Source organism: Emydura macquarii, unplaced genomic scaffold (assembly GCF_026122565.2).
Source record: "Emydura macquarii macquarii isolate MOO-44397 ecotype Brisbane River unplaced genomic scaffold, CSIRO-AGI_Emac_v2 contig_3328, whole genome shotgun sequence".
In the NCBI taxonomy this organism is placed as follows: Eukaryota; Metazoa; Chordata; order Testudines; family Chelidae; genus Emydura; species Emydura macquarii.
The window spans coordinates 2,735,128-2,761,170 of NW_027133465.1; the positions used below are offsets into that span (position 1 = coordinate 2,735,128).

Below are 26,043 nucleotides of genomic sequence, written 5' to 3' on the forward strand. Positions count from 1 at the left end.
TTCTCATGAGTGAGAAGAGCTTGGGAGAGACCATCACTTACATTTTTCCAAATCTGGACCTATAATTACTCCTGGAGGAATTCTGCACAAAATTTTTAAAATTCTGCCAAATTCTGGTATTTTGTCAAAACACAATATAATCACTCCAGTGTCAATTATTTGGATAATTTATTTCAAAATACCTCTCAATGAGTATTAAGCAATACAGACACCAAAAAAAGATTCCCCCAGGAGTAGAGAATTAAAGAAACCCTAAGACAACTCAGTTCTCATTGGGGAGCTCTGGAGGGGGCTGCGTGGGGGGGCCCTGAGCCCAGACACCCACACACCCACCCTAGAGCTCAGCCACTGGACATCTCTGCCCCAGACACTTGCACGCACCCTCCCCCCAGCCTTTTACTCCCCCCCAATTTCTTTATTGGCTCACCAAGGGACACGGTACAGTGTGACCCTGCCCTTCCTCACCCTTTGCCAGAGCCAAATCTTCTGGGCCCTCGCCCATCCCCAGGCAAATGAGGATCAAGCCGGCAGCCAGAGCATGCAGAGCTCCATCCCCACCAGGCTGCACGCTGGAGAGCCAGACTCTGAAGAATACAGCAGCCCCTAGTGGCAGCCAGCAGCTCTGCAGTCCCAGTTCTGAAGGGGAAACATGAAATTCTGCACAAAACGTTAATCCTGCACAAATCCTGCTTTGCGCAGCAACACAGAATTCCCCCAGAAGTACATAGTAGAAAAAGAATTGGGCACTTTATAAACTGCACCAAGACACACAGGCCTCTTATCAGCAGTTGAACCAAGCAGGATGTAGCACCTAAATGAGCCTCTCTGTCACCAACAGTACAAACTAATAATTAAAACATGCAATAATTACCTGACTGTGCTCCAGAAATGCAAAAAGCCACTGGAGCTTTGTCATCAAGGGCTGAGAGTTGCTTTCAGTTAAATTCAGCACTGAATGCCTAAAGCTTTAAAAGCAAATCAAAAACACAGAGGAAAATTAGCGATTGGGGAAACCCAATTTCTTCAACAGACAAACTCACACCACTGTCGATAGAGGGGAGAGAAGAGAAACCTACTCCGAGGCCATGAAAAGAGCCTGAATGATACTGTTCATGTAGCAGGTGTTCCCCAGGTTAATTAACCCAATCTTCCCCGTGTCGGATTTGGAAGCCAGACGTGGGTAGAAACAGGCCAGCTCATTCTTCTGGGAGGTCCAAGCATTTTGTCCCAGTAAATGTTTAATTCGGTCTTCATTTGGAATTGGAAGAGCCTTAGAAACAACCAGAGATCTTTGTCAAAATTCATTTTACTTCCTGTGGGGTAATATAGAGTCGCTAACAGGTACCAGTGGAACTCCTCAGCAAAGCTTCAGTGGGAAATTCATGTCATTGGAAACTCATAGGGGGCAGTATCGACTCCCCATTATTGACTTGCTTAGGCATGGTATAACCTCTTCTATTTTATTTGGATTAGACTGGTGGTTAGAAGCAGCAGTTGTGATCAGAGCCCCACAGTGCTAGAAGCTGCACAGACACATAGTAAGAGATGGTTCCCTCCCCCAAAGATGAGGCCATGTTGCCAAAATAAGATCCAGATTCAAAACCTGAAGCATCATCTTCCCCCAGAGTGAGGAGAGCTCAGATATGAGATTTTGGTTCAGGCCAATCTCTAATGATCAGAAGGTTCCTCTGTCCTGAACAAACTAAAGACAGTTTACATGTGGTTCATCGGACTAGACTGCGTGTCTTACTTTGACTGCCTCCATGACCGGCTCATACAGATCTGGAAATCCTGAAAACCGGAAGAACATACAGTGGATCAGCTCAGCCAGCTGTTCCAGGCAGCTTGTTGCTGAGTTGGAGTCTTCCTTGTTCAGAGAGGCCACCAGTCTGGGAATGTGGGGAAGAAGCTAAAAGGGCAAAGTAAATTCATTTACATAAGGCTCAGACTAGTTATGCATCTACACCACACCCAGCCCCCTGGATTAAGGTATCTGTGTGAAATTCACCCCATCCAGAGGGAGGGCGAGCACACAAGACCTGTGCATCACTTCAGTCCCACTTAGGTCTTGACCTTGAATCTTTTGAGGTCAACAATAAAGCTGCCATGGTCTTCAGTGGTGCAGGATCAGAGCCTGAAACCTTATTTTGAGGGCTTAACTGGGATTTAAGTGTGTTGCCTAGGCCTTGTGTTAGCCCTCGGCATGGGATGAATTTTACCCTCCCTGTTTGTCTGCTATCTGTCCACATACACTGACTCAGCAATGCAATGTTGCATGCTGGAATGGAGCACTAAGTAGCTTAACTTTAAACTAGGAGCTACATATATTGCTAATTGAACATATCTTGATTAATCCGTGGTTTGTACCATTTTATTGCAATCTTTATAAACTATATGACAGTTGTTACAGCCTGATGGGTGGGAAGAGATGTGCAAATAGTCAAGTGATTATTTTGTGTTTAAAACCCACTCTTTATCTAGAAATTAAAGCAAAAAAGCAGCTCTTATTTTATCTTTATCTTATTTTACAGACTTCAAACCCAAAACAATTGTACACAAGTGCCCCCTGCTGGGTCTGTAGCAGTACTAAACTAAGATATTCCCAAAATGTGCTAGACGCTGGTTTAAAAATTCACACAATATTTCTCACTAATTTGTTTCCTGTGATTTCACTTCATCTGCCCTGAATTACTATTTTTGAATTAAGTTATCTCTAACATCACCTCTGCCTTGTAAAATGATTGCACGCTTCTTTCATTTCTAGCATGAATTTTTTTTTTTGCTAACCTGTGGCAATTTCATTAATTAAGAAAAATGGCAAATTCTGTTCGGGAGAGAAACAACCCCTTTTTGTGATCAGTATTTTCCTGACCTCTGGCATGAACATTTCTCAGACCTCATCCAAGACATACATGCCAATATAAACAGATAGGGGACAAACCCATCTAGGTTCCTATGTTTGCCAAGCAGAAGAAGGGAAATAAAGGCCAGGAGGAGTTGTCAGCGAGAAGGTAGGAACCTGCTTCCAGTCCTCATCCCGAGTCTCTGCTGTAGCATGTTTGCAAGGGACCAAGCAAACAACTCCTCCTTGACTCAGAATGCCCCAAATACATCAGCTCTGTTTCCCCTAGTGCTGCCATCAATCAGCTGTAGAGATGGATGCAAAAGGTTCTGAGGAGCTGCTGAGGAAGGACTGGTTCTGGGGCCAGATTCATGGCAGAGCATTAAAATAATCTTGAGAACTTCTGGCCACAGAAGATGATTCTCTAGTGTCTTTGCTTCCAGGCTCTCTTTTAGCTACCTTTGCTATGAATTCATCATACTGATGTGTGCTATGTTCAGTAGGATGCACTTGTTTAAATCTGGATTTAGCCTTACCAAGTGGAATGCTTCATGCGAGTGCTGGAAACTCAGCAGCATGTACAGCAGAACCGACAATGCTCCCTCCCTCACAATGGGGAACAGCAACTTGGAAAAGACCTATGGAGGGGAAAGGCACATGAGAAGGCAGAAGTGCAAGGTACACGGACTACCAAGACACCAGATTAAACATGATGGCTTCAGGTCTTATTAAGATTGGTGGTAACCCCTCTGCCCGACTCAGGAAATTCTCTGATCTGCTCTTATAAACCAAGCAGGGTGAGGTCTAGTTGGTGCCTAGATGAGAGAGTGACATGGAATACAACTTCAGTTTGCATAGGGTCTAATAACAGCTGAGGGAGAGGGACATTCTGGAGGCACAGGCCAGGAAGATGAGGGATATTTCCAGTTTGGGGATGATGAAGGACCACAACCCAGACTGAGACCTCACTGGGCTAGTTGCTGCTGAGACAATCCCTGCCCTGAAGAGCTTGCATTGTAAATGGACACGGTCTGTACATGCCACCCCAGCACTGCAAACCTAAGGCGGGTGTGGAGGAGAATTGGGGGGAAAGGGGTTGGAGAGCGAGCCTGCCCTGCACTCACCCTGCAGCGACAGCTCCTGTCCTGTGGAGCTGGGCCTGGCTCCCCGCTCTGGGCATTGCAACCTGGCACACGGGAATCACAGAGACTACTCGGGTTTGGCCTGGTCAACCCTCCCTCATGAACGGGGTGGGGAGGCAGGGCCAAATTTGAGTGAGTGGCGCTGTGACCAGGTGCCAACCTCTGGCTGGGCCAAACCTGCGTGACGCTGTGACCCTGTGCGCCAGGCCACAATGTCTGGAGAGGGCAGTGGGGCCCTGCCCCATGGGGCAGGAGCCATCACTGTCAGGTGAGTGCAGGGCAGACTTGCTATCCAAGCCCTTCCACCCCATAACCTCCCCTCTGCACTAAGCCAGAAGCGTATGTTTGCCTAGGCCAGTGCCCTGTGATGGGTTAATCCAGCCCTGGACATGGCAACTCCTCTAGAACCTTCCCATGACCCACTGGTGGGTTGGGACCCACTGTCTGGGAAATATTGTCACCGGCAGTCTGTAGTAGGAAAGTGATGAAAACAGAGACAAGGCCCAGCAGGGAGATGGGAGAGTTTAAAAAAAATCAAGACCGCAGTTCTGACATGCAGACCTCTCTGCATTTGAGCAGGTGGGCGGCAGCAGCTTGGAGAGCCAGGGGGAGACCATGAGAGGAGCCGAAGGCACAAATGGTGAATAATAGGCACTATACAGAGCAGAGATCTCCTTAAGGTCTCTCCCAGCTCATCTCCCTGGGCACAGTAATTAATCCCAGAGGAAACAGCTTCTGTTCCCTGCACCCTGCAGATTCCTATTCCTGCGGGAGCAATTCCTGAAGTCACGTTCAAGTGTATTTATAGCAGAAGCAGCCTGGCCAGCACACCTGGCTTAGTCCCAAGTGCTTCGATTCCATGTGGGTCAGCTGATTGCAGCTGGGTGAGAGGAGATGGGGGCTGCTGTCTCACCACGGGGCCTTACGGGGCTCACTCGGCTCAGCAGCAGCAAAGCAAGGAGCACAGAGCAGAGGGGAGAGGTCTGTTTCTTTATCTTTCTTTCCGCGAGACAGATGCTGAATCCCACATCCCCAAGCTTCAGCATCTCTGCAACACCAGAGGCCAGTCTGTGCCCTGCCTTCCTTTCCTGGCAACCCTGCCAGCCCAGAGGCAGCAGCTGTTGCTGATCCAACCCATTTCCATAGCACCCTGTCTCTCTCACCAGCACCAGACAGGGAATGGGTCAGTTGGCAGGCAGCTGAATGGGGGAAAGGAAGGGAGGAGCATGTACTGGCACTGCAGAGAGAGATATCCCGGAGGGGAGCGAGGTACAGGGCAAGAGAAGGGAAGGTCTGGGTAGCAGGGCTTCCTGTCATCGGGGCCTAAGATGAGTAGGCTTAGTGGGAAGGGATGTTCCTGAGACAAGCCCCTCCCCTGCTCCTGGGCTTGTCAGGAGGGATGCTGCACACCAACAGATTCAATGGACATGTCAGGGCAGGGGCACAGAAAGATCTCCCAGAGGTTTTCACATTTGGCGAGGGATTCCTCACCACAATGACATCGTAATGAGCCTATGGTTACAGCACGTGTGTGAGAGCGAGGAGATCCAAGTTCTATTCCTGGCTCTGCGTGAACTCCAACAAGTCCTCGGACCTCTCTGTGCCTGGAACTTCGCTCTCTGTAAAGGGAGGATGACAGCGTCCCAGCTCACAGGTGTCTTTGGAGGCTCAACAGTTGGTGAGGTGCTGACCCTGTTACTCGGGATGCCAAACATCACTGTTTCACTTGTGCATTGCCCTGCCTCCAGTAGTCAGTTGTGTGCACCTGCTTTGTCTCTCTACCCACCAAGATTGTGAGCTCTTCGGGGCAGAGACTCTTGGTTGTATGTGTGTAGTGTGCCTCGCACAATCCCTCATCAAGGCTGCAGGTGCTGCCACAATGTCAAGATGATTTGAGATCCTCCGTTGGGAGGCGCCAAACGAGTGCAAAGCGATGTTATGTTTTCTAAATTATTCCCCACTTTCTCTGCCGTGATATTTCAAATGTCGTCAAGCCATCAGACAAATCAATAGAGGCTGTGCTTTGAAAGCAGAGGGCTAGTAACCATATCCTCCTCTTTCAAGATCATCATCTCACAAGATAATGGGCAAAAAATTGCCAACAGCAAACACTCCAGAAGCTGATTTATTACCCATCACTACCATAATGCCAGAAGCTAAATGCATCACAAGTGAATTTCAAATGGCCGTCAGGTCTGTTTCTAATGGATTAACAGTGGGAGGAAAGAAGAACAAAAGCAGCAGCAGGAGAAATAATACTCCCCTCACACTCTCGGTTTGGTTCATTCAAGAGGTACCTGCAGTTAACAATGACACTTTACACGTTTATAGTGCCTTCCATGTCTGATTCTCAAAGATGGGGGATAACACTTACCTATCGTACAAATGAGGAGACTGAGGCCAAGAGACGAGAGGTGATATTTTCTAAAGTGGCCACTGATTTTGGGTACCCCACCTTGAGACACCCAGGGCCTGATTTTCACACTGTGCTGAGCATCCACCACAACAGTTGGAATCAGCTACGGAGGCCTGGCACTTCTGAAAATCAGGTCCTGGGTGTCTCAGGTTGGGCCCTCCAGCAATGGGGCACCCAAAATCCACGGTCACTTTAGAGGTGGCTGTAATTGACTTGTCTGAGGCAACACACTGAGCTCGTCTCCTGCTCTAATGATTAGACAGCTCTGCCTCTTACTTTTATATGTCCATTGTATGTGGAGGCAAGAACTGCTAGCTAGAAAGCCTAACGAGGCAGATCCCAGTCTACCAGTCCTGTAAATATTGAGAGAAGGTTGATACAAACTGCAGTGGGTACAAGCCATTAGCAATGACCCCTCCACAGCTCCAGTGCACTGTATATCCAATTCTACAGTGGCCCCTTTAATCACCTGGTTGCAGCACTAATGTCAATACACGTCTCAGTCAAATTTGGTTGAAAGGCAAGACGGAGACGCTCCAGTTCTAAAGGGGGAGGAGGGACTCTGGCTGGAGCTGTGTCTGAAGGGCACACTGACCTTTTCAATTTTCAAAAGAGTGACTTCAATCAAGATGCTGAACTTTTTCACTGCAGCCAAACCCTTCAGCAGAGCGATGATCCATTTGTCTATGTTCTTCCCTAAGGGCCAGGAGACCCAGTCAACCATCCTACAATGGAAAACAAATACTTGAAATAAGGACTTACCATGAGCATTATAATATCAATGATGGGCAATCCTGCCCCTTCCAAAATCCTGGCCAGGATCTGGGGACAACCCTAGCAGGAACTGCTCCCAAATAAACCATCCCAGGTTTTACACCAAGGCCCATGACTGCTGGATTAGGATTTTGGTAATTCAACCAGCACTACATAGCTATTAAGAAGGCCTGATCCAAAGCCTATTAAAGTGGATAGGGAGTCTTTCCACTGGTGATTGCATAGAATTATAGAACCATAGGGTTAGAAGAGACCACCAAGGTCATCTAATCTAACCCCCTGCCAAGATACAGGCTTTGTTGTGTCTGTGCTATCCAAGACAGACGACTATCCAGCCTCCTTTCGAAAACCTCCAGTCAAGGAGCTTCCATGACCTCCCTAGGCAGTCTGTGCCATTGTCCTATTGTTCTTACAGTTAGGAAGTGTTTCCTGAGCCGGGTTTCAATGGCTTTAGGCTCAGCTTATAGTTACACTTGGCAGAAGTTGATATTATCTGTTTCAATTTATAAAGACAAAAAATCGATGTTGTTTATCTTAAAGCATTCTTTTTCTATTTTTATCTATTTAAATTTTTATAGTTGCAGGAAATTATGTAGGGGCTCAGACAATAATTACTTAATTACAGTATCTGCTGAGATTCAAAAAGTTAGACCCTTACAAGTGTTAGTGTTAAGACACCAATGGTCAACATCACATGTCAAAGTATACAGTGGAAATATCTTTAAATTAAACTTTAATAAATTCTCAAGCAGCTTTTTTCTCACTTTGCCTATTTGTAAATTTAGATTATTATCAATGGAATTATTTTGTCATTGTTTGTGTGTGTGTTTGTGAAACCATATTGGGCTCAATGAGCTTTCATCAAATCACGGGCAGGTTTCCGACAGAAACCTGCATGGTTTCCTGGCAGGTGCTGGGGAGTCCAGGATCCCAGGTTCCACAGCTGTGGGGCAGCCCCAGCATGCCAGGTTTCCAGGTTTCCTGCCATGCAGCTCTGGGCTCTGCCCCTAGATACACAAAATGGAGCCAAAACACCCTGAACCCCCCTCACCCCTCCCCCGCCCCCCACTTGAGGAGCAGTGAAAAGGACCAGAATCATGTAAATTTCAGTCAACAGCCTGTCCAGGGAGCACATTTTGTTTCAGAAACACCCTATATCTGTGGTTCTGACATGAATTTTTTTTTATATTTCCCACAAGCCAGAAATGCCAAGTTTCAGCCAGTTTCAGATAGAACTCCACCTAACTGAAAGATAGCACTTTTCAGCGGTAGATCTTAGAGCACTTTACAAAGGAGGTCAGAATCATGAGCCTCATTTTACAGATGGGACTAAATACAGTGCCACTGTAATGCAGCCACACAGAAATACTTATATGGACAGAGAGAGAGAAATGATCCACTGAACTGCATCGTATAACCAGAGAAGCAAGTCAGAATCATAGGACCAACCCCAACTAAATCATCCCAGCCAGGGTTTTGTCAAGCTGAGCCTTAAAAACCTCTAAGGATGGAGATTCTACCACCTCCCTAGGTAACCCATCCCAGTGCTTCTTAGAGGTACTGAAGATCCAAGGACAATTTTTGTAAGAGGCATTTGTCTCTTGGCCAAAATATCCTATCCCTCGAGCCCCTTGCAGTTGTTGTAACTAGGGGATAATCAGTACAACCTCCTCACACCAGAGGTGGCTGCCTTCACCCACCACTGAAAGATTTTTCTATGTATGTAGTTTCGAAAGCATTCTGAGATGAAAGGCCCTGTACACACATGCAAACTATGACTATATTTGCTATGGTTCCATGCACAAAAATAAAACCCCTTTATGTGACTTGCAAAATAATTCCACTTAGAAGAAAGAATGATGGTAATGTAACTGTCTGGAGCGCCATCAGTTTATAAGAGCTCCACCAAAACTTTCACATAGCTCCTAAGTGAGCCTAATTACATTTCATGAGCTCTGCTTAATGTTTCGGCAGCAATGAGTAATCATTTACTCATCATTCATCGTAACAGAGGATTTTAAAAGGAAAGACACAATTGATTTTGTGCCGGCTATTTTTGGAAGCTGGAGCTCTTAGTGGAATTATCGATTAGAGGCCACAGCCGCATCTGGGATTTGCTCCCCGGGAAAAGAACAACATGTGGGGTGGAAGCGGCACTGGAATACAAATGTGCTGAGCATCAGCTCACTTTAGACTGAAGACAAATCCCACCCCAATGTCAAAGAGAACATTGTGCTAGTGAAAAGGATGCATATGGGGAAGCCTTATTTATCCAAATACAGGTATAATGGCCAGGCCAGTGAACAATGCTAGCTCCCCACATGTAAACCAGGATGGGGTGGACACACCCTGCACTAATGCCCCTCATAGGGAACCAGGGAGAGGACTCGCTTTGCTTGAAGGAACCTGCTCAGCCTCCCATTTATGGAGGAGTGTGTACTTGGGCTCATGAGAGCACACACTTAAACTGGAAGAGAAGGTGGATGTGGGGGTCAAAGGAAAGCAGGAAACGGCCCGGCTGAGGATGAAGATGCTCCTAGGCCAAGCCCCGCTCAAGGAACGGGGGAGAGGGAGGAGTTTTGGGACTCAGACACAGGCCTGCAGAGGAAGGCTGGTGACCCCAGAGAGAAGACTGTATCCCAAGCCTGACCTTGAAGGATTGCCTCTGGAATGTCAAATGGTTGGTCAGCTCTATTAGCGGTTCCTGTTCGCTAGCTCCTCTGGTGGCTAAGGGGCTGGCTCTTTAAACCTCTGTTCTCCCTGAGTAATCCCGTCCCCTGGTGAAGGGTTAATGGGTGCTAAAGCAATTAGGGACCAAGTCATTCACTCCTTGGCATCTCCACTGACTCTGCCACCAAAGGGGCTAGCTGGGGTGTGACTCCAAGATCTGCACCAAGACCACCATGCTCATTTCACACAGGCTAATCGCCATGAGATGGCAGCTAATTTCCATCTCACCAAGTTAGGACAAATTTGAACCACGGTCCTGCAGGAGGAAAAAGGTTCTCTGGCTCTTTGCTCCAGTAGTGGAATGAAGGGGGACTGGATGGGTAACCACAAGAGATAGCGCTGCCATTCTAGCATAAAAGATACACTGGGCTGCACGTTAAGTGGCTAAACCCTACCATGTAACCAGCAAACTAGGGGTTAAAACAATGGCCCAGGCAACACGGAGGGAAGTAAGTTCTCTCCTTTGTTATTTTGAACCCTGGCTTGCTGCAAGCCTGATGCTACATACAGACTTTGGCTGAAGGGAGCCTTGAATCTATTTCAGGAATAAACGAAGCTAGGAAGATTGATTTAATTTTTCCCTTATGCAACTAGCTGCTGAGCCAACTGGCCCGGCTATAGGCAGATACCATAACTGCTTCTGCAGAGCTGGGATGCTGAGTGAATGCTGGACATCAATTAGAGAGAGCATCTGACAGACCAGAGAAGCGCTCTTGCATGCAGGCCGGGATCAGCAAAAAAGCCACATGGGGCTCAGCTGCAACCATGAAACAGGAGACAGTAGCCCTGTGATTTTCCTTTATCACCTCTCTCTAGCTACGTAATTCTAATGCATCCATCAGGGTGGGGTCTGGGTGCCACACAGTATCGAAGCTATGTCACCAACTGATCACTAAACAGTGCACCACCTTCCATAGCTCCTCCGTGCCCCAGGCGCTCTCAGCATTTCAGTTCCCTGTTCTATAGCTGTGGCTTTCAGAGGAACTGGATAGGAGGCAGCAGCTGCTCCAGAAGCCAGTCAGTTGTACCTTATTAGACACCAGCAGCTGCACTGTCCCCCACCTGCTAGCCCCCATAAGGAAAACAGCAGCTCTGAGTTTAGGGCGAAGCCGCTTTCACAGCCAGGGTGAGAGCCGGGGATACGTCACCCAGTTAAATAAAGATCCACTGAAAAACCATGGGCAGTTGCGCTCACCTTGGCCAAGATTTTCAGAAGTGCCTAGTGATTTTGGGTGCCTCCACTGTGGGTGCCCAGCGTGAGACACCTTAAAGGGACCTGATTTTCAGAGGGCAGGTTCTCAGAACTTTCTGCAAATGGGACCCCTTAAGGTGTCTCAAGTGGGGAACCTTAAAAAAAAAAAAAAAAATCACAAGTCACTAGTGAAAAATCTTGATCCTTATTCCCAGAGTCCTGCATGCTTTGAGGATAGAAGGAGGGATAGCAAAATTCTCCTGTCCCCGCACCCCTCAAACCTCAATGCTAGAGCTGTGGAGGATATCAACCAAAGACTGTTCTACTCCTAAGCCGTAGTCCTGGGATGAAATTTGCTAGGAAGGGCAGGTCTTTCTCTGGACTGAGGCTGCACAGCAAGAATCCTTCCAGGGTGTTCAGCAGTCGGTACCTCCTCGCATCTCCTACCTACTGATTGCGGTCATCATCTGCACATCAGTTATGCTGTCGTCATTCGTTAGGTTTCTTATGACGCCATCCATGAGCTCCAGGGGAACATACTGGACCACGCTGGCCAAGGCATTCGATGGGGCTTCCGGATCCTCTGTAAGGTATTAGTAAGAACAGAAAGCGTTAAAGCTGTAGTCGCTGGGAACCCCGGTTTACATCACCATGTCTCTATTGCAAAGGTGGAGTCGTTTCTCGCTAGGCAAAGGGCCCGCTCCTCCGCTAGTGTCAATGGCATCGCACCATTGACTCAACGCTCATTTGTTCTGGGATGGCCACTCGTACGTTCTTAACAGACCCAAGGCAAGTGGTCATGGCAGGAGCCCTGGTGTTTTGTGAGGCACGCAGCTGAAAGAGAGGCAGGAACCGCCCCTGGGGTGTGCGATTGCTTTTCTAGCCATGGGCCAGTTGGTCCCGACCCTGAGATCCCTAGGCAAGCACTAATCATTCTCTATAACCCCCAATGGGGTGATCCTGGATGTTTACACCCAGAGGCAATGCTGTAAGGCACAGGGCTGAGGGTGAGGTTCCCGAGGCATCCAGGGCAGAGAGATGCCCAGCTCTCACTGCAGTTTGTGGGAGCGCAGAATGGGCATTTACCTGCCCACAGGGAGTCAGGCGCCTCATTGCCCCTTGAAATTCTCCCCCAATTGCTTTTGTAACAACTCAGGGGCGGTCACATGCATTGGAGCAGTCCCTTCTACCACATAGCATGGCATAATGGACACCCCAGAGAACACGGGGGATGGAATGTAGGGCTTCCTGCTCCTAAAGCCAGACAGCTTCCGCACAAGCCCTTCCCACTTGAACTGAAGGAATAACATTGGCCATCGGTAAGCGGCAAGCTTAGACGCACTGAGGCTGGCCACTAGAGGGAGACATCATTCAATGCGTTAAAGACTAACTCCCACTCTAGTCAATGGGACTCTTTCCACTGGCATTGACTGGAGTTGAGTTGGCCACGACAGCACTCTTTTATACCAGCCCTCTGGTCAGACTTCAGCTGGTGTAATCAAATTCTGCTTAAGTTTCCTCTGCGGTCTCAACTGGATAATATATTCTTCACTTCCTGGCCTAAGCCGTTGGGTAGGGTTGCGGTGCACTTACTGTTGCATTTCAGAAGCGGATGATGCAAATTCCTATTTATTAGAGCCTATGCAATTGTGTATCCATTTTAATAAGTTCCTGAAGTGCCATGAGATCTTTTAGAACAATGTAAAATGTCAGACATTCTATTTCATTCTATTTTCATATATAATATATTATATTTCATAGAATCACAGAAGATTAGGGTTGGAAGGGACCTGAGGAGGTCATCTAGGCCAACTTCCTGCTCAAACCAGGGCCAACCCCAACTAAATCATCCCAGCCAGGGCTTTGTCAAGCCAGGCCTTAAAAACCTCTAAGGATGGAGATTCCACCACCTCCCAAGGTAACCCATTCCAGTGCTTCACCACCCTCCCAGTGAAAAAAGGATTTTCCTAATACCACACGGTTGAAAACACACTATTATTTTTACCTGTTGAAGAAATGATAGTAAAAAGCTCCTTCAAGGATGGCAGAATAGATGAAGTCTGAGCTCTCCAGATTTTCTGCAGCAGTCTGCTCACTTTATTCACGTGGTCTAGAAACTCCATGATGTCATCTTCTCTTTCTGAGATGCACCGGAACTGCCCAATGCACCGGATTAGCTGCTGGCAAAACAAGACCTGGTGTTTGCCGGTGGGAACACACTGAGGATGCTGGGTTAAGAGCTTACTGATCTTAGCACACTGCTTGGGCCCAGCCCTCTCACAGACTTTGCGGAGCACTTCAATCCTCAGCAGGCTGAAAATGTCATTAGCTGACGGGCTATCCAAGATGAACTGCAGTCCCAGGTGGATATAATCTAGTACATAAAGGCTCCTTTTCCCCGTAGGTCCATAACCTTCCTGGAGGAGGCTCAGGAGGAATCGGACGTTGAAGAACTCCTCAAACGCCTCTGGGTGGTAGTGGCCGTAAACTTCTAAAACCTCTTTGCCGATCTCTCTCTTAAACTTGGTGTCGCCCGTGAGGTAGAGCTTGGTGGAGAGTTCCAGCATGGACCAGCACTGCTCGCTGTCCATGGGCTGCTTTATTGCCTCTATGACGCGTCTCACTAGCCCTTGTTTCACGTGGTTGGGGTATGAAGACATCATCACAGCTTCTAGTATTTTGTCCATTTCGGCTTGCGGACTCTGAAACAGTGTGAAACAGCGGCACGTTAGTGCAGGTGCTCCTAGTTTCACTTTACCACCCAAAGCCACTGAGCACCTGGGGCTCCTGTTGGCTTCGGAGTTGGGCGCTCGGCCCTTCTGGAAATCCAGCCACTTTGATTTAGGCGCCTAATTCTAGATTTCAAAGCGACATTTATAAGCATCTCACCTGGTAAAATTTTAGCCTGTCTGCCTTCCCCTGCTCCCACGCCTCCCTCTCCCATGTTAATCTTTAATAGTACATTTAGCGAGTCATTTTAGAGGAGGAAACACCTTGACTGTTCCCCCTCGTAATACGCAGAGTGAAATCAAGCAACAAAGATACAGCTCAGAGCCAATTCTGTGATACTGGGACGATCCTCAGATTAGGTAGGGCCACTTTGGATCACTAGAGCAGGGCCATAAAGCTGGTTGAATCGGTTCCCTGGGGATCCCCCTGCCATAGTGTGAAACTGGCTCCATGCTAAACCCTCCCCAGCCCCTGGGGTAGGAGGCTGTGGCTCAGGGAAGGAACGTGGCCAGAGCACCATTGTACTGCCACTTCAGCAATCCCTGGTTGCTGTAACAGCTCCTTTGGACTGTGGACAGTGAGCTGCAACTCAGAGCAACCTTGAGGTGAACCTTGCTAGGGGCCAAGTTGGCCCCAAGAGCAGGGAGCTGCAAAAGTGACTTAAAGGGATAAAGCAACCTGGGTCCTGCACCAAGCACAGCCAAGAACTGGAGAGCTCTGCAAAACTATACTGCTGTAATCTGCAGGACTAACAGCATCTACCTCCTGGACAACACTGACTATTTCTACCCCCAGCAGGTGCCTGGTTCTGCTTGTGCTGAAGTGTCTTTATTGTGGCTAAAAATATGTCTTTTTTTTTTTTCTTTTAAATTGCTAGATATAGAATTTTAAAGAGCAGTTTGGGATGACGGATGAAAATACTCCCAATTTTAGAGACACCCTTTTTTATGTTCATGCAACTTCCCCAGCCCCCATAATCAGAAGCAATTTTCTATTCATGCACGCAGACCTTCCATCCTGGATTATCACTGCAACTCCCCTGCACAGCTTCCAGTGACTCACTCCCCATTTCCAGCTGTCAGCCCGGGAAAGTCTCAGCACGAGACTGAGCGAGTGCCTGTTAGTTGCAGATCTGTTGCACGTGATTCTGTGTCTGGGTTCGAATGCTGTGATCTCATTTCCTCACATTCGGTTTGTTTAGGAGTTAGTACCATAATACCATAGCACATCCATGGCTGCCTGTTGTCTCTGTGTCAGGCACTATGGCCTCTCAGAACGTCACAGCCGGGAAAGAACCCAGATCTCCCTGCTCCGGAAGTATGGACACTTGAGCTAAAAGGAATCTTCTTTAGCTCTTAGCAGTACAGGGGTCAGGAGACACTGACAGCCTGTTCTGATTGTAACCAGTCCTGGGGCTTTGGTAGCGGCTGATGCACTGGGATGACCCTCAGAAGAAGCAGCACAACGGCATCCATGAGCTCAAGCATTCCCAGTGCTGTTGGAGCACCCTGAGGTATGGAGGTTCAAGCTCTGCACATTCACCACTACCCTTCCCCTCCCCCATATGGGATATGGGCCACAACCCAGCAGCCAGTGCTGCCCAGTGGGCCCTTGATCGTGTGGGGAAGCATCTATGGATGATGCCTTCCATGGATCCCCCACCCTGCCTTTTCCTCAGCGCTCTGTGTGAAGAACTTCCTTGTTTGTCTCTCCCTGCCCGTCACCAGCAAGAAGAGCTAGCGGGAGAGGGAGGTTGGTACTTCTGTTCCCAAGGGAGACTCCCTCCCGGCCATCCTGCGGAGCGCCTTATTTAGCAGGATTAGTACGTTCTTGCCGATGGAGGTGTGAAAACACAGAATAACGGAGCTGGCTGGCGGAGGGGCATGAAAGGAGACCGGCTCTGAAGCACATGCTGGGCCTGCCTTGATGTAAGGCCTGGAAAGCGGGGCTAAGATACTTGACTCTGACATGCAGTGCAATGGGGAGAGAGTGACTCTGATGTCCTGGGTCTTGAACCCCGGCCTAGGGATCCCCAGGCAGCTGCCACATCCTAGCCTCCACCCCGTCGTTACTGAAACTGGCTGGGCTGTGACGTTACTAGGGCTATAGTCCCAGGCAAAGCCCCACCTGTGTGCGCTCTGATGGGAGGGTCGGCAGGCTCCACTGATGGGTCCCGCTACGCTATTTGAGCCAGGAGGAGGAATGGGCCAGCTGTAGCAGCATTGGACCCTGCCTCTCGCTCTGCTCCTCGCTCCTGCCTTTGCTGCGCTTCCCACCATGCTCCTGCTCTGTGCTTGATCTTTGCCTCTCCTCACACCTCACCTCCAATCCTCAGTGACCCAGCCTGGCTGGCTCGGATCCTGACCTCTGACCGTGACTCTGACTTAACCCCTGGCTCTGACCCTCAGCTTCGATTCCTGGTTCTGACTGGCTTGACCCCTGGCGCTGGTAGCTGGCAGTTGACTCTGGTGCTGACCCTTGGCTTCATTCCCCCACCTGGATGCCTGCTCCGCCCACTAGACCTGACTCCTGCTCTGTCCACTAGGCCAGACGGCCCACATCCCAGACTCCAAGGGGAAAGTGGCATGGTTGAAGTGAATTGATTTTGAGACACCAGTATTTTGGATGGACAGTGAGGAGGGGTATCAGATGGACCTGAGAAGAGGACATTGTAGTTTTCGAAGTGGGGGGGTCACTAGGATGTGGCTCAGCCATCCATTGTGAGGGAAGAAACCACGTGACTTGATTCTCTCCTGGTTGTGCAGGGGCAAAGAAACAGGAGCAATCAAAGACGGTCCATGACTGCAGGCTTGGAGCCGGGGAAGAACAGAGGTGTTGTCAGCAGTAATGGAGGAGGAGGTCTTAGGTGGGAAGGTGAGGAGTTCAGCTGTGGCCGCTGTGAAGTTTGAGAGGATGGGGAGCCATCCAACCAGAGATGTCAGCGAGACACAAGACTGAACAGGTTAAGATATGCTAAAGAAACGGAGATTGCTGATGTAGCTTTAAAAATGGCACCTGTCAGACCTCATTTTAAAAAACTGAGCAAGGTGACACTTCGAAAGATACTGAAGGATTTGATCTTCCATTCTAATGACACCAATATGTGGGCTGTAAGATTCAAAAACACACAACTAAAATAAATAGATAGAGTAAATAAAGCTTCCTCTGAATGGTCATGTACTTGCCCTTCAAATAAATGCAAGATAAAATACTTCAGGCCCTCAATTCCCATGGGCTCCAACAAATCTTGAGGGTGCTTAACACTTTGCAAGAGGCAGAGAGGGACAGACAGATGCATACACACAGACACTCAATGGTGGATTATGGGGTGGAGAGACTGGGCCAGATCCACAACTGGTTGAAACTGGCATAGCTGCATGGAAGTTATACTTCTCCGTTTGATGCTCATTTTTAAGTCCAAAAAAGGGAGAGAAGCAGGGGAGAGGAGATATGGATTTTAGTTGAATCCTCTGTGTGTCTGCACACATGCAGGGCAGGGAAACTCAGCTAGAAGGGCCCAGAGATATCCCAGAGGGGTGTGGTAGTTACTGGACATACTCTGTCGTTGTCTCGGAAGCTAGGCAGAAGGTTTCCATTGAGGCCAAGAAGACTTGCAGGTTCCGCACATTTGATCAGAACTCACTGGGGGGGAATTATAAATATGGGATGTGGAAACAACTCTGTGGACTCAGCCTCTCATCAATACAGGACCAAGAGATGTGTCTGTGCTCAGATACTACGGTGGTGGGGTGTCAAAGTGACTGGTCCTTTTAAAGGGAGGTAGGACTGGCCCCACCTCTGGCCTAATTAATTAGCTGCTTCCCAGTCTGAAAGGGGACAACTATGTAGGGTCTGGTGTTAGCTTAATAGCCATTTGCACCTTATAAAAGGGCATCACTCTGGTTTGGCAGGTCCTGAATTGGGGCTGCAGGAGAACGGTACTCCCAGGGGAACCGGTGCTCTATACCAGCGTAGAGGAAAGCCCAGAAAGGGGCTGGGAACAGGGGCCAGAAGGTGGGTTGAACTTAAAGAAGCCCTGGAAGGGGAGAAGAACCCTTTTGTTTGCCGGGACTTTTTAGTTGGACTTTTGCTATGCTGGAAAGGGTTAAGTTGTGTAGGGAGAGGTAAGGGGGAAACTGAGGCAGGGAATGCCTGCAGCACCCTGCTTGGCCAGCAGGTGTGCCCTATGAGAAGGGGGCTATAAGTATCTAAGATAAACAGATACATGACTGCAGCCTGGTACCTGGACAGAGGACTTCAGTCTCCTGGGCTGGCAGTGCAGCACCTTTTGTGAATACATTTATTTAGAACAACTTCACTCCCCGCCCCTCCCCTCCCGATAATTTACCATCCCCTTAACTACAGAACAAGGTGTTGGAGGTGTCTGTTTATGTTCAGATTCTTTGGTTTCCTCTCTCTACCTACAATGTTTAGAGACAGCTCTAGATTTTCTCCCACTGATGTAAAGCAGCCTATGACGGGATTCTGCACAGCTAATGTGCTTCTCTATTTCCCATAGCACTGCCAGCCGCCCCAGTCTTTACTGGAAGAGAATAATGCAAATCCTGGCTGCTCGTCAGGGAAACGCTGCATTTTTGTGTTATGCTGTCAAAGTGGTAGGGGAGACAGAGCGAGAGATGGAGACTGCAGAGTCAGGCAGAGTTTGCCATTTGTCACTGCCCGAACTCACCATATATGGGATTAGAAGAGAGACCTGCTGAAAGAACAAGGATTTCACTGGAACAGTTCAGAACAACATTAAAGTCAGATTTGTAACCAGGCACTGGATGAAAGCACTGAGCAGGAAACCCCATGATTAAACAATATTTTTCAAACGGTTAGATTGGTCTTAAAAAACATCATTATTTCTATTACAGTGCCTTGCCGCTACCTGTACATACACAGTCAGAGCCAGTCCCCGACTTGGTGAGTTCTGTCTACACAGACAAGACAGAAACTGGAGGGCCAGGGGGAAGAAAAGAATTATCCTCTTTTCACACATGAAGAACTAAGGCACAGGCTAGATAAACTTACCCAAGATCACCCAGGAAATCCGTGGCAGAGTTAGGAACTGAATCTGATTTATTTGCATCCCCATCCAGGCCAGACCTAACTGGAAGATCACCCCTCCTTTCAACTTTTACCCATCACTGCAGGTCTACGTGACTAGATTACATAGCTGGTTAAACCATTGCCTACTGCTCAAAGCACACGGCTGGGCATCAGGAGTGGAGGGGTCTGTTCCTGGTGCTGCCACAGCCTTCCTGTGTGACCCTGAGGAGATCAGCTAACAGCTCTGTGCCTCGGTTTCCTCATTTGTAAAATGGGGATAATAAAAACTTACCTACCTTACAGGGCTGTTGCAAGACTTAATTCATTAACGTTTGTAACGCATTTAAGCTCCTAAAATGAATGGTGCTACAACAGTGGAAAACATTAGTGGGAATGGCACACACTATATCAGAGAACAAAGGTTCTCAACGGGGGGGGGGGGCGTCATGTCAAATTTTCTCAGAGGGCACAGTGAGCCTTTGGGTGAGGGGTGTTTCAACCTGACACAAATATTGGCAGTGTCTTTCTCACTAGTGGTGGTGAAGGGGGAGGGGGGAGAGGAACCTCCAAGTTAAAAAAATGCTAAAGTGGGACATGATTCAAAAAAAGGGTGAGCACCTCTGCCATAGAAGACTGCACTGTAATAGCCGCGTTAGAGGATGTGATAGGTCTTTTGCATTTCTAACTTTTATATATTGTACAGAAAAGGTGTCAGACTGTTTGACTCAAGTGATCGGTTCTGACCCTGTTATAGAATCAGACTGTAACTGAATTTTCTGGGCTACCCCCTGGTTTTTCATAGATTTTTTCCAGCCAGAAGGGCCCATTATGATCACCTAGCCTGACCTGTTGTATAACACAGTCCAGAAAGGTCCACCCAGTCATTCCTGCATCAAGCCTGCATCTTGTGGCTGAGCTAGAGAATATTTTCTCCTGAGAATAGAGTGGCTTCTTACTAGTGGAAAAATTCCAAGCCAAAACACAAAGACACACACATAAAACCCTGTCTCCAGAATTCTTAACAGGCAAACAATTTAAACCATCCCTCTGATCCAAATTAGCACCTACCCCCCACCCCATGAGTGCACAAACTCCAGGAAACATCTCCATGCTCATTCTGTTCCCTTCTGCTGGAACTTACCTGCTTTGCTCTGTGAAATCATACACGTCTTAGCACTGCATCATTGTATGGCCAAGCACATTGGGGAATGTGGCCTCTGAGCCATGATCCTGGCCTTTCTGTTTTGTGCTAGTTGGTTTATATTGCCCTCTGCAAACACACTAGATTTTTTTTCCTCTTTTAGTGCACCAGTCCTACTCTGCCGCTAAGTCCACCCCATAAACAAGAGCCAGTTAGCTGCTACTCATAGTTTAAATGCCTTCAGTGGCTGAAACACATCCAGGGATTAAGCACGCATTAGGTATGTAGGAAATGGGGACAGGATAGCAGTAGAAAGTTAAGAAACCCACACGTGATGGTGTTTCAATAGAAAGTATTTCAATGAGAGGAAAAGATGTGGAGGCCAAAGACTGGCTCTTCTGACAGAACTAACCATCTGGTGATAAGAGAGACTAAAAGCACGGAGGAATGATCTTCCTGCTACTAAACAACCTATTTTATTTACCCCATCTTTCCTGTCCCCTGACTTTGTTTCATCCACCTGCCTGCTCTGTCAGATTTGGAGCATTTCAATAGCGTAGTCAAGGGCAAATTGAGTTTACGCACAGCTCAGTGGGAGAATGTGGAGATTAGTTTAGGTTAGTTTACCCACTTTCTTTAACCATTACATCACTGGAGCATTTATTGTATATTTGTACAGGGCCCAGCGAAATGGAGCCCTGTAACAGGTCCCTGCTCACCACCGCAGCACTTCCTGCTGGCCATCCTGGGGAATCGCTCTAGTGGCCGCTGCGTCCTCTCCGGTGGTGCGTCACCCGTCCTTTCTCCACTCCCGGACCCACATCTCCCTGCAGTTCCAGCATCCACGGCACGGCACGGCACAGCCCCCCAGCTGTGTCTCAGTCTCTGCTCCTCCCCCTTCCGGGGGGAATTCAATAGTCCTGAGCCACTTATATCGGTGGCCATGCCAGTCCAGAGTCGGGCCCTTACTTCAGGGCCCAGCTGCTCCCTGTCTGGAGTCAGCTCTGCCATCTCTGTCCGGCTTTTACTCCAGGGCCCAGCTGCTGCTCCTCTTTGAAGCCAGCTTTCTAGTCCACCCCTGCGCTTGCTTCAGGGCCCAGGGCTGCTCGTTCCCTGGAGCCAATCACTGCTCTATCCAGGGGACTGGCCTGCCTTGCCCTGTTGGTTGGTTGGTTGGCCTTCTCCCTCTGAGCTCCTGAGGGTGACCACCCCCTCCGTCTCACTGGCAACCCTTCTTATATGGGCCTGCCTGGCCCCTGATTAGCTGCTTTCCCCTTGGCCCTTCCAATTGGTTGCTACCCCCGCAGCCTCTGCGGGGCTCTATTAACCCCTTCTCTGCCGGGATGGGCTACCTGCCCCACCACAAGCCCCAAATGGGTTGAAATCGGGTTGAAATCTCTATTGCAATATACATTCTTATAAGCAATGCGGACAGCAACACCCGTAGTTAAGGTTGCCCAACACTTTCCATTCTAAGTCCCTGTTTTCAATTGCGTATAGCTTTGCCCAAACTTTAACCAGGAGGGCTGAATTTTTCCATGCCAGGAGTCTGCCTCACACTCAACAGTTCTGGGAAATTTCAGCTGAAACAGTTCAGCCATTCCTCAGAACAAGCTTAGTGGGAAATACCGTAAGGGGCTTCCCCTCCCCGCAAAGGTGACTGGTAGTGTAGTTTGAAAGCTTGGCTGGTGGGAGGGAGGAATGGATTGAAACAAAATGTTCCTGTGGTGGGTAATGCTGCCTGTGGCCAGCTCTAGAGGAAGCTCCGGATGCATTAAAGTTTGTTGTATTTATCACTCACTGGAACCTTTGAGACAGACAAAATAGCGGGGAACAGCAGAGGCCTCCCTCCACCCCCCCAGTCAGGTGCTTTCTGCCTCAGTTTGTTGGCAAGGGGAGCTGGGAGCTTTACTGGATACAGCTGGGAATCACAAGCTGAACTGCTGGTCAGGGGAAGAGAAGGGAGGATATTTGGCCAGGAGCTGGACTGGGGCAGCTCCGTTAATACTCACCTTAGTCAGCATGAACAAGCATTGCCATAGTGCTCCTGGGTCCAACTGAACAGGGCTCAGCTGGAACTGGGAAAACCTTAAAAATGTCCTTAAATAGTTTCTCTCTATTCATGTATTACACCCCAGAACCCCTATGCTAAAAGAACATTAAAGGTGGCACTGTCAGGCACTCGAAAGTTAGGAAAGGCTGGAGTTAAGGCTGCTTGGGCTACCTTGATTCACCCCCCTCGTGCAGCTACATTATGATAGTCTTTAATTACGGGATCAGGTTCTATTTTTCCCTCAGGCTCCCGGCTTCATTCAGTGCACAGAACGGACTTGCTCTGGGGAAGAATCAGGGTTATGTAGTGAAGGAGGCTATTGTCTGCAAAGCCCCTGCCTCATTTGTTGCAGAAGTTGGAAAGTGTGCAGTGAACGAGGGAAGGGCCTGCAGGTACAGAAAGGCCGTTGTATGCTGCCCTGAAGAGCTGAATTATCTCCCTGCCTCGACCACCAAATTCCTGCGTGATACTGGGCAAGTCACTTACTCCCAACTTTTCCTAGGTGCTCACTAATAGTCTGTTCCCCATTTTCTGGGTGCCCAATTTGAGACGCTGGGTCTGATCTGTAGAAGTGCTGAGCCCTCATGATTGCAACGGAAGTCAGTGAGAGCCATACTTTGAACTTCAAAAGGGCTGTAATGTGATGTACTAAAGTGCCCCATGTGTACAGTGGGAATAATAATACTACGCTGTCACCTCACTAGGGTTTGTGAAGATAAATTCATTTGTGTGTGTGAAGCACTCAGCTGTGACAGTGATAAGTGCCACAGACAAGCCCATGAGAACATGAATAGTTCGGTATCCAGTGCAGAGTTTGGATGGTGTACAGTAAACAATGCGTGGGGCTACAAAATGGGAGTTAGAAAAATAATAAATAGCTGCTCATTCAGTGAGCATCATGCATCCTGTGCAGGGAAAGAGTCCAGGTGATCATGGAATTGAAGACAGGATCACAGTGGAATACGGGGGCGGGGGGGCCAGCCACAGTGAACCAGCCCTTCACGACGCACAGGGGATGGGGGGTGCTAACCCCTCCTGCACCCCTCGCCCCCTGTGCGTCATGAAGGGCCAGCCCAGCCCCCCCGCCCAGGCCGGGGGGTGAGGCTGCTCCATCTGAGCCAGTGCCAGGCTGCAGGGCTGGAGTGGAGGGTGGGGGGACAGGCCGGCCCTTCACGACGGGGGAGGGGGACAGGAGGCTCTGAGGGGTGGCTGCTCATGCTCCTGCACCACTACCCCCGTGTGTCGTGAAGGGCCGGTCCGCCGTTTGCTCCCAGGCCAGTGGATGAGGCCACCTCTATCTGAGCTGGCGCCAGGCTGCGGGGCTGGAGCGGGAGAGGCAGGTGCCGCATGGCGGGTAAGTGCAGGGATGTGGGGGGAGGTGGCAGAACCAAGCCTGCATTTGCGCCCCCTCAGGCATGACGCCCCCCACCTCTGCAGGTACAGATCCCCCCCTCCCTGGGACAGCTGGGGGGCAGTACCAGGACCCCTCCTGCCCGACATGGGGGAGGCAATGGGGGCACAACTGCAGGCTTGGCCCCTGGGCACCGGAGACCCACAGTACGCCACTGCAGGATCATACTGTATATGCACAAGGGACTGAAATAATATTGCAGAGACAACCTGAACTCTGGCATTTCCTCACTTTTGAGTGCTTGACTTTACCACCTCAACATTCTTTTAATGCAGATTTTTGAATGTGATAAATAATGGAGGTTTTGATGACCTGGACTCCTGGGTTTCAGGTCCAACTCTGCCACCGATTCACTGTATGACCTTAGGCAAGTCATCTTGAGAAAAACTAGTCACTGATTTTGAGCGTCTCTATTTTAGGATGCCCAACTTGTGATACTTAGGGCCTGATTCATAGAGGTGCTGAGCACCTACAGCTGCCACTAACTTCACTTGGAACTGTGGGTGCTCAGCACCTCTGAAATGCAGGCTCAAGGGGTCTCAAGCTGAGTACTCAAAAAACAAGGACCTCAAAAGCAGTGGGGTTGCTCTTGAATTCTCTGTACCTCACTTTCCTGATCAGTAATCTGGGCGCAGTCATAGTCACCTCACATGAGCGTTGTGAGGATTTGTTTACTCATGCCTGCAGAGTGTGTGGAGTTCCTGGAGTGGAAGGAAGATGCTACAGAGGTACAAAGTATTAATGATTATTAGAATAGGAGCCCAAGGTTCCCATCCGTTCGGTGGCTCCAACCTTGGGGAAAGGGCATGATGCAAGCTCTGCAGCAAAAGTCACATGAAATAGGAACTACCAACCTGCTCCTCAGGCAGGTGACAATGTGCAAAGAGTAGCACAGGAGTGACATGCATAGGGAATGTTCCATGGAAAAGGTAGGCATGGTCTGCACAACATTTTCTGAGCCTCCTGCTCTCCCCAGCACTCACCGGACCAAAGCCTGGAATACAGATCGAGAGGATGTCTGCCCCAGCTAGCTCTAAATTATGCCTCTGGCCATGCACACTATTTATAGGGGCATGATCAAAAGCCACGAACATCCAGGAGTGCGTGCAGTCAAGCGGCAAGCAAGAATCAAAGGGAGGCACTGGAGAAGAGGCACCTACCTCCCTTAGGCACCTTTGAAAATTCCAGCTCTTGTATCTCTCCATGCTCCTGATTTTTTATTTAACTCCATATCTCCAAATCCAGATTGTCACAGGCCAAATTTGGCATATGTTATGCAGTCCCTACTCAGGTACGCCTGGGAGGTTGCTAAACATTCAATTCCCTCGGACATCAATAGGAGTTGAGGGCACTCAGCACCATGCACCTACATTCCCACTCAGCCACACAGGGTCTCTTGTACTTCCTCCCACATCAGCCCCCTTAAAAAAAGACTGTCAAGGGGCACAGTTTAGGCCCTAAATGTAGGTTTCGTATAAGCCCCACTATGAATAGACCTGTTTTCACCAACATTTAAAATGTGTACTTCGTTTACTTAAAATGTGTCTCTGCAGAGCTGGACACGCACACATCCTTCTGCACTTTAATAGGATACCAGAACTAGAAAGTGAAATTGACTGCACACAAAATAATGAAACTAACCAGCATACATGGTGAAAAGGAAGCTTGGATACCCTTCCCCCCCCAAACCCTCCCCCCCAGCCTTATTTTATTTTAATATGACTAAGAGATTCTTTTAATATGTGATTTTCACAATGGCAGTGTTTCTTTAACTGGGATTCATTTCAATTGACGTCCCTCCAGCTGTTTTAAATTTTATTCATCCCACCCCAACTCTCCAGCAGTAGATTTTCAATATAGTTTCCTTAAACCATTTTGCAGTGCTTCAGTGTCAGCTCTCTACTTCAAATCTAACAAGGTTGCGACAAGTAGATCTTAGATGTTCCTCAACTTTAAAAAAAAACAAAAAACTGCATTATAGTTGGCACATTTCCTAGGAAGGAATCCAGAATAACTTTAGACCAGGTGAGCTGTATGACAAACTATAACAAAAACAAAAAAAAACCCATTAAAATCCCACATTATCTACACATATTCTGATGATCAAAGTGTTTTTCTGCTTACATATGTCACATATATATAGAAAAAAGGCCTTCTGTTTCAGACTGTCAGGGATTTTAGAGAAGAGGATCAGAAGCCACGAATCACCTGACTACTTTTTATTGTCCTTAACTTCTATTCTCTGCTGTGTCATCGTAGATATGACTGTTATTCTTGCTACATATTCAGTATAACTGGGCAGTTAGGGCTTAATCCTGCAAGCTTCTGAAATGCTCCTGTGAGGTGCTAAGTGCCCTCAACGCCCATTGAGGTCAGGAAGAAAGAGAGAGAGAGTACACCTCAGTGAAGTGCTCATCGTTTCGCAGGATTGAGTCCTCACTACTCAGACTCTTAAGCAAAACAGCCTCCTCTAGAGGCATCCCCACTTCTGGGTTTGCTTTCCAGGAATGTCTGGGGAATCGAGTTTGTGCTGAGGAATGTTTGTGGGAAGTGAATTTCA

The 26,043-nt window shown here is 48.5% G+C and overlaps 1 protein-coding gene across 1 annotated transcript in view; it reads right to left on the minus strand.

The window, feature by feature from the left end:
- The window catches only part of USP35 (ubiquitin specific peptidase 35), a 26,164-nt gene extending 12,378 nt beyond the window's left edge, over positions 1-13,786 (minus strand). The window contains exons 1-7 of the mRNA XM_067533195.1: positions 13,102-13,786; positions 11,544-11,679; positions 6,996-7,125; positions 3,379-3,480; positions 1,751-1,909; positions 1,077-1,270; positions 872-965 (exon numbers count right to left, since the gene is read on the minus strand). Coding sequence (XP_067389296.1) covers positions 872-965; positions 1,077-1,270; positions 1,751-1,909; positions 3,379-3,480; positions 6,996-7,125; positions 11,544-11,679; positions 13,102-13,783 — 1,497 coding nt within the window. The 5' untranslated portion in view covers positions 13,784-13,786. The remainder of the gene's footprint in view (positions 1-871; positions 966-1,076; positions 1,271-1,750; positions 1,910-3,378; positions 3,481-6,995; positions 7,126-11,543; positions 11,680-13,101) is intronic.
- Between the last annotated feature and the right edge of the window lie 12,257 nt (positions 13,787-26,043).